The sequence below is a fragment of the Equus asinus genome, chromosome 13 (genome assembly GCF_041296235.1).
Source record: "Equus asinus isolate D_3611 breed Donkey chromosome 13, EquAss-T2T_v2, whole genome shotgun sequence".
Classification (NCBI taxonomy): Eukaryota; Metazoa; Chordata; class Mammalia; order Perissodactyla; family Equidae; genus Equus; species Equus asinus.
In genome coordinates this window covers 10,925,820-10,935,000 of record NC_091802.1, presented here as the reverse complement: position 1 = coordinate 10,935,000, position 9,181 = coordinate 10,925,820, and the positions used below count along the sequence as shown (strand labels likewise).

Here is a 9,181-nt window from a genome sequence, read left to right as displayed (position 1 = left end):
ATACTTTCCTTTAAAATTCTCCTTCCCTCCCTCTTTTTTTTAATGCAGGGTAGAATGCAGATTATTATAAAGAAGAACATAAAAATCACTGCCAATCCCTTTATCTTGAGAGAACCCACTAACAGTTTGGTGTGTTGTTTTCCAATGACTATACATAAACATACCTGTATAGTTTTTTCCTTTATATGATTGGGACCACACTATATATACACACATATATTTTTTCTATTCTCCTTTTCTTCGCTCCTTAATATAGTGAATATAATTCATGCCATTAAAAAATCTTGTAAAACAGATTTTAAAAAATATATAATATGCTATTATATAAATTTGATGGATCCTTTATTATTGGTGGTTAACTTTTTGCTATAAATAGTGCTGTGAATAGGATCCTCGTACATAATTATTTAGGAGTATCTTAGATGATTTCCGTAGAATAGATTCTTAGAAGTGGCAAAGGATATAGATGTTTTTAATGGTCATAATAGACACTGCTAAATTACTTTTTAGATAAGTCAGTACCTTTACACTCCCTCTGGTAGTGATTGAGAGTGTCCCTCTCATACTGTTTACTAGTATTGTGAGTAATAAAAATAGATTTAAAAATTATTAAAAATCTATTTGAAAGTTTGAAATTGGTATCTCGTTTTTTAACTTGTAGTTCTTTGATTACTACTTGTGAAACTTTTTGTCCATTGTTTATTGGCTCTTTTAAAAACTGTTTTTTTCATGCCTTTTCCTTTTTTTAGGGGGAGGTTCTTTATCTGAACAACTTCTTATAATTTATATAATAGATGAAATAGTAACTCTGTATCCTATTTATTTACTTACAATTGTGGTAAAAAAACATAAAATTTACCATCGTAACCATTGTTTTTCTTTTTTTTATTGATTTGTAATAGTTTACAACATTGTGAAATTTCAGTTGTATGTTATTACTTGTCTGTCACCATATAGGTGCTCCCTCTCACCCCCTGTGCTCTCCTCCAGCCCCCTCCCCCTGGTAACCACTGAACTGTTCTCTTTGTGTGTTTATCTTCCACATATGAGTGATATCATCTGGTGTTTGTCTTTCTCTGTCTGGCTTATTTTGCTGAACATAATACCTTCCAGGTCTATCCATGTTGTTGCGAATGGGACGATTTTGTCTTATTTTTATGGCTGAGTAGTATTCTGTTGTATATATATACACCACATCTTTATCCAGTCATTGGTACATCGGCACTGGAGTTGCTTCCATGTCTTGGCTATTGTGAATAATGCTGCAATGACCATAGGGGTGCATAAGTCATTTTTGACTTGTTGATTTTATGTTCTTTGGATAGATACCCAGTAGTGGGATAGCTGGGTCATATGGTATTTCTATTTTTAGTTTTTTAAGAAATCTCCATACTGTTTTCCATAGTGGCTGCACCTGTTTGCATTCCCACCAGCAGTGAAGGAGGGTTCCCTTTTCTTCACAAACTCTCCAACATTTGTTATTTTCTGTTTTAGTGATTATAGCCATTTTAACAGGTGTAAGGTAGTATCTTTGGGTAGTTTTGATTTGCATTTCTCTGATGATCAGTGATGTTGAGCAACTTTTCATGTAGCTATTGGCCATCTGTATATCTTCTTTGGAAAAATGTCTGTTGATATCCTCTGCCCATTTTTTGATGGGGTTGTTTGAATTTTTGTTGTTCAGTTGTGTGACTCCTTTATATATAATGGAGATTAACCGCTTGTCAGATAATATGGTTTGCAGTTATTTTCTCCCAGTTGATGGGTTATCTTTTTGTTTTGATCCTGGTTTCCTTTGCCTTGCAGAAGCTCCTTAGTCTACCATCTTAACCATTTTTAAGTGTAGAATTCAGTAGCGTTTAATTGTATTCAAATTGTTGTGGAATAGATGGCTAGAACTTTTTCCTCTTGCAAAATTGAAATTATGCCTATTGAACATCAACTCCCCATTTCCCCTTTCCCCTAGCCCCCGGCAACCACAGTTCTACTTTCTTGTTGCTATGAGTGTGACTACTTTAGATACCTCATACAGGTGAAATCATACAGTATTTGTCGTTTTGTGACTGACTTATTTCACTTAGCATAATGTCCTCAAGGTTCATCCATGTTGTAGCATGTGTCAGAGTTTCCTTCCTTTTTAATTATGTGTATACCGTATTTTCTTTATTCATTTATCCATGGAGGGACATTTGGGTTGTGTCCACCTCTTGGCTATTGTGACTAATGCTGCAGTGAACTTCAATGTGCAAATATCTGTTTGAGATCCTACTTTGAGTTTTTTTGGATATATACCCAGAAGTGGGATAACTTTGTATCCTTTTTTAACATAAGCAAGTATTCTGTAGGTTAGTCGCATAACTGGAAAAGAAAAGATTAATTTTGTGTTAAAAATTCAGTATGTGAAAGCAAGAAAAAAATTTGCAACTATTCTGTTTCCTTTCTAAAACAAAATATTTCATAGTGATTATTTATGAAAAATACCAACACATTTAAAGTTAGAAAAATGCACTTCACTGATTTTGCGCTAATCCCCAAACTACATAATTTCAAAATAAAAGCAAGTGAGTTGGTAAAGAATATTTATTTTGTGTCATAGAGGTTCACTGTGAGTTCTGCTTTGGACTCTGCCCTGTTTCTTTTTGCGTATGGGCATGGGTAACTGTTTTCTTAGGTTATTTTTTTTTTTTGGTTAAACCATTTTTAAATTCTAAAAGATCATTTAGACAGTAGAGTTGTCATTTTTATTCCCCTAGAACTAAAAATTGTTGAATAGGAAATTTATTTTTGAGAAACCATAATTTAGGAAGAGTATCTCTATGGCATTTCAGATGTGGCTGCTTGTTTTATTTGCTTCCTCTAGTGACTGTTACTACCTTTGCAACATTTTGCAGATTTAAGACAAGAACTAGCAGTTCGGGAAAGACAACAGGAAGTAACCAGAAAGTCGGCTCCCAGTTCTCCAACTCTAGACTGTGAAAAGATGGATTCTGCTGTCCAAGCATCACTTTCTTTGCCAGCTACTCCTGTTGGCAAAGGAACAGAGAACAGTTTTCCTTCACCAAAAGGTTTGTAATGTCTTTTCTTTTTGAACCTGTGGTAAATTATCAATTTGAGAGGCTTTAAGCAATAATTCCAGTTTAAAAGTTGGTTAAATCTAGCACTGTGTTCAATGAAGCAGAAGGAATTGTTTTCCTAGGCCACTCACACAAAGGAAACAATGAAACGATGGCTACATTTAAGACAAGAGCAGCTTAATAAATTGAGATTTTAAAAAGTTAAAGGTTTTTTAAAAAAGTTAATTTTTTGATTAGAGCAGTTATACACAGAATGTACAGAGACTCATCGAGTTAGCATTCACACGCATGTAAGATTGGCTTGGATTGACATGTCCATTCTATTACACGTTCCAATAGCTGCCATTTTCAGAGGTACATGCAGAGTAACTGATGAGTAGTACATAGAGAATATTCCTTTTGCCATCAGCCAGTGTGTTTTTTAATCCGGATAGGCAGAAAACCCATTTAGTAGCTACTAGACAGAACCTTAGAATGGAACCTTGAAGAACTTAATTCAGATTATTTAGTTTTTGCAGCTTGCAGATTGTATTTCAGCTACTTCCTCTCCCCTATACTTTTTTCTCCCCAAGTGGAAGCTATCTTTCTTCCTGCCTCTTTTTAAAATAGTCATGTGTCACTTAACAGTGGCGATGTGTTCTGAGAAATGTGTTGTTAGACGATTTTGTTGTGTGAACGTCATAGAGTGTACTCACGAAACCTAGATGGTATAGCCTACTACACACCTAGACTATGTAGTACCAATCTTGTGGGACCACTGTTGTATATGTGGTCCATTGTTGACCGACACGTTGTTATGTGGCACATGACCATATAAGATTTTATCTTCCAGAGTGATATGAGGAGGTTTTATGTCTGGGCAATTAGCACAGTAAGCTCTCTGTATGATGCTGCCCAATAGAGTAGCCAGTAGCCACATGTGACTATTTAAATTTACATTTTTATCAATTTAAATGAATTACATTTGAAATTCTGTTTCTCAGTTGCATTAGCCACATTTTAAGTGATCAATAGCCCTTGAATAGATAATTCACCCTATCTTCACCTTGTTAGGAGGTGAGATTAGTTAAGGCAAGTGGAAATGCTATATGGTTGTAAGATGTTACTAATTGTACTAGTATGTGCTGAGTTTGCTGCTGAGCACATAGAGCAGGCAGTACATAGATTATAGCAGTCGTCAGAATCCTTTGCTGTCCATTTTTCAGAATGCCTGCTTGTATATTTGAGGACCTCAGAATTACTAACATTTGAGAATGAACAAAATTTTGCTTTTATGTTACTAATTAGAGTATGCAGAGGAGTTCTGAAAATTCTTTAGTTGAGCACTAATCAGAATAGTCAGGAGCCTCAGTCGAGGTAACACCCAGAGGAGGTGAACATTGGTTGAGCTCCTTAGAGTTTTCATTCAGGGACTTGGTGGGGAGGGCATCAACAGGACATAGAGCTCAATTCTGGCACAGAATTAAGGATGTCAACCCTAAGGCAGTAATATTTGTCCAAAGAGACACAATTTTAGACTGGAACTGATAGCATGAGCTTTCACCAACCTAAAAGCTGCTACGTCCTGGATCACTGCAGTTTCATGACAAGGAAGTCAGCACAGACGTAGCAAGAAGCAGGAGTTTAGAGAAATCAGTGGCAAGATCTGAAGAGCCGATCTCTAAGAAGTGGTCTGTCTTTATTGCGTTTTATTGATATGATGCCTATTTTCAAAAAGCGTTTAAGACAACTTACTGTAAAAGCACAGATTTAATAATATCTAAAGTATACAATTTAAGGAGAATAGAAAGAAATGAGATCTAGAATCTCCTGCCAAGAAAAGTACAGCAGTTTATTCATATCACACTGAGCAGCTGATACACGCCATGCATTATTCTAGATGCTGGGCATACGTAGTAGTGAATAAGACAAAGCCCCTACCTTCAATGAGATGATGTGCTAGAGGACAAGGACAATAAATAAAAACAGCAACAGCAGCAACAAAAGCATTTTATGTGCTGGTTAGCACTCTGTAGAAAATAGATAAAAAATCATAAGCTAACATTTATCGAGCACTTACTATGTGCTAGGCATTTAAAAAATATATTAACTAATTTAAACTTCATAACTTTATGAGACAAATGCTGTGATTAGCCCCCTTTTACATATGAGTAACTTACTCAAGGTCACACAGTTGCTAAGTGGCAGAGATGGATTTGTATCTAGCAGTTTAGCTCAAGAGCTCTTAAGCACTGTGCCATATTACCTCAAAAATAGATTGAAGAAATATGCACGATTGAAAACCTTTACTGAGGGGTGTGAAAGAAGAGGTGAATAAATATGCTGAATTCCATGATTCTGAATGGAAAGATTTAATTTTGTTGCAGTATCCATTCTCTCCAAATTAACCAATAATTTAAATTTCTAATAAAAATCCTAACAGGATTTTTTAAGTTGGCAAGTTGATTTTGAAGTTACTCTGGAAGAGTAATGTGCAAGAATAGCCAAGAGAAGTTTGATATAGGTTAATAACAAGAAAAAACTTTGCCCTTCTAGATACCAAAATATATTTTAACACTATAATAATGAAAGCAGCATATTTCTAGTGGAAAAGAATAATAATTTAATGGAACCGAAATATTTAGGGAATTCAGTATATGATTTTACTGTCATTTCAGATGAGATGAGTCTTTACTAACTGGTATTAGGACAATTGGATATCCATTTGGAGGAAAAAAATTTAGATATTTGATGAGTTAAATGATCTGAGTGTAAAAAAAAATTTTAGGAAAACATTAGAAGAAAATATGGGGAATATTTTTATAATATTGAGGTGATGATGCCTAAGGCTTCCTCCCCAAGACACCAAGTTTAGAAGATGTGTCATACTGAGAAATTCAACGTGTAAGAGAAAGGGTGGATATCTGTAATGTATAGTGCCCTTGCAAATTGATAAAGGAAAGGCAACCCAGTAGAAAGAAGTGCAGACGATAAACAGATGCTTTCCAAAAGAGGAGATTCAAATGACTAGTCATTAAGGAAACAAAAATGAAAACAATATGACTATCAAATTGGCAAAAACAAACAAAAAAGATAATGTCTAATATTGAGGGCAGCAACATATAGACTGCTGATATTGGCACAATCTCTTTAGAGAGCATTTTGTCGTTATCTATTAGGATGAAAAAAACGGGCACATCTTCTGACCCAGCAGTTTTATTTTTAGGAATCTCTTCTCCAGTAATAGTTGTCTAAATGTTTTAAGGGTATAGGTCCTTTTAGCGTTATTTGTAATGATGAAAAATTGGATATAATCTCAATATCTATCCATCAGTTGGAGAACTGGTAAATGTTAAACGTTTATATAAGGTATAAAGTGGAATGGTATCTCCACTTTATGGTTTGGAATACTATATTGATTTTTCATTGAGTGTATACCGCTTTGTAATATCAACAACAAAACCCAAATGTAAAGGGAACTGCAAGGGTAATCACTTGCCTTTTGTTTTTCTCTAGCTATACCAAATGGTTTTGGTACCAGTCCACTAACTCCTTCAGCGAGGATATCAGCACTAAATATCGTGGGGGATCTCTTACGGAAAGTAGGGGTAAGCATTCAATTATTCATCACTAGGTGTTTCAACTGCCAAGGTGTTGAATTATTTCTTAATTTGAAATAAGGGAAGAAAAAAGGATACCTTCCTGTGGTAAAGGCTATAATTAAGCCGAGAAGCAAAAGCATCCAGTGACTAGCTGAGACTGGTCCAGATAAACACGTCTCGGGCTTGGGCTTGCTGGAGCCTCTGCAGAAGGCCCTGTGTGCCCAGCTCTTGAGTTCCCACTGCACATTCTTTGTGTTCCCCCTGGCTGTTTCTACATCATGACTCCTCCATTTTTGTCTAAAGTACTTCCTCTAAGGCCTGCTGTTTGTCTTATACCACTCTCTAATCCTGTTCTTTGCTGCTGTCTGCCATCCTCCTGGTCATCCCTTGAGCTTTCACTTTGTGGGACTTTAGCACTGATGGGGGGCATGGCTTCCTGCTCTCAGTCGTGCCTGTCTTACCTCAACTTCAGCGTTGTCTCCTTGTCTCTAATCTTGTATTCCAGAACAGTTGGGCGTTTGAAATAGTATACTTGTTTTCTGCTTATTCATTTTTTTACTTTGTGTAATACCTGCTCTTTGATCTTATCAAGAATAGCACTCTGTTTTTTTAGCCATTTCTTGCTTTCACTTTGTTTCCTACTCATCCCTGACCCCAGAGATCACTTATTCTGTCACTGTCGACTCATAGTCTCTTGGCCATGGAGGAGACCTGCAGTCTGGATCAGTCAAGCAATTGGACTTCTCCTTCCCTGCATCCAGATCACTGGAAACAGTCATAGCCACGCAGATTTAAGCCTCGATGACAGTTAGCATTTCTAGTCTTAGTCGGTTCCCTTTCCTATTTCCCTCAGGGACTTTTTACCTCTCTTTTCAGTAATCTACCCTTGAAACTTCCCACTATCCACCACCCCTTCACTTATTTTTTTGTGTGGGGCACTTTCTGAAAAAAGTAGAAACTGCATTATACTTTATATGAAGAAGAAATGGAAGGCTAAGATACGAGGTCCTATGTTTACCTTTTCTGGCTTATAAAATTATTTTTGAACCGTCAGATTAACTCTAAATCTGCATTTTAAAGTTAGTATAAAAAGTAATGTGCATAAGTCATTCACACAGTACACAGAGTAATTTTTCTTCACTCCTAAGATAGGCATTTTTTATCTCATTTGTTGTAAGAGTTGTATTTACCTCTGTAATTTGTAAAAATGTGCTTATCTTTCTGTATCTTGACTTACCGTCTTTAAACGAAAAGATGAGAAATTTAACTCACATCTTTCCAATTTGTTAAATTTTTACTTTTCATTCTTGTGTTGGTTATTTTTGTAATTTTATTTATTATTGTTATTTTTAAAGATTGGCACCTGAGCTAACATCAGTTGCCAGTCTTCGCTTTTTTACTTTTTTGCTTCCTCTTCTCCCCACTACATAGTTGTATATTCTAGCTGTGGGTCCTTCTGGTTGTGCTATATGGGATGCCGCCTCAGCATGGCCTGATGAGTGGTGCTGTGTCTGTGCCCAGGATCCAAACCAGCAAAACCCTGGGCCGCCAAAGTGGAGTTTGGGAACTTAATCACTTGGCCATGGAGCCAGCCCCTTTAATTTTAAATAACACGCTTAAACCTCTGTTTCTGAATTTATTAGATTAGATCTCCATTCCCTGTGTGTATGTCTTTCTCTGTCCCTTCTTGAACTCTCCATTGGTTGGTTATGAAAATTAGTCATTTGCATGTGCAATATTATGCCCATGTATATATTATTTTCTGCATAATCTTAGAGGAGGAGCTGGGATCTTGGGTTGTTTTATTTGTGCCGTTCACCAGATATTTCAAGCATTTTGTTTTTTATCATTTATTCAAAATCATCTTAGGTTTTTTCATATTTGTGTCATAGCTGACTTATATGCCTTTTTCTTAGTGTTTCTAATTACTTTTTTTTCTTGTGCCTAGAAGAAACATACCCTTTCTTTGCTATATGTCTTACATCTTCCAACTTCTTATTCACCCTTTTTGCCAAATGCTCTGATATGCTTGCTTCTAGGGCTGGTGCACTGGTCACACTTGAATTTCTCTTCATTATACTCTTAGGTTAGTTCTGCCTATTCGTGGACCCCATGTCGTGACATCTTTCTTTGTTCCTTGTTTGTTTTACTTTGGCACCTTAAGTAGTGTATTCAGAAATGGTGCATGAAAGTTGAACTTGGAGTCCTTGCATGGTTCACCTATTCAGCTGACAGTCTGTTTTCTAAGATGCCATCAAAATTTTTGGTCTGCTGTTATCTGCCAGCTCCTGCAGGCTTTTATGAATATTTCATTTTCTGCTTCTTTGTACTACTTTGTCTACTGACTTGACCTGGAAGCCCTATCCCCACTCTTGCATCCTTTTCCACTGAGAGATCAAGGCCATCTGATTTAAACTTATTTGCTCTCCTCTCTTACCTTCTTTTATTACTCTCCTATTATTAGTTCTGCTTGTGGCCATTCTTTCTTTTTTTTCACTGGTAAAAGTATCCAGTTCCTGCCCATGG

At 36.1% G+C, this 9,181-nt stretch overlaps 1 protein-coding gene across 7 annotated transcripts in view; it reads left to right on the top strand.

Annotated features, from left to right (window-relative positions):
- NDEL1 (nudE neurodevelopment protein 1 like 1) overlaps positions 1-9,181 on the top strand; it is an 85,182-nt gene that overhangs the window by 30,319 nt on the left and 45,682 nt on the right. For all 7 annotated transcript variants that reach the window (XM_044745267.2, XM_070482350.1, XM_044745266.2 and 4 more), the window contains exons 6-7: positions 2,892-3,065; positions 6,570-6,661. In XM_044745267.2, the coding sequence (XP_044601202.2) occupies positions 2,892-3,065; positions 6,570-6,661 (266 nt within the window). The remainder of the gene's footprint in view (positions 1-2,891; positions 3,066-6,569; positions 6,662-9,181) is intronic.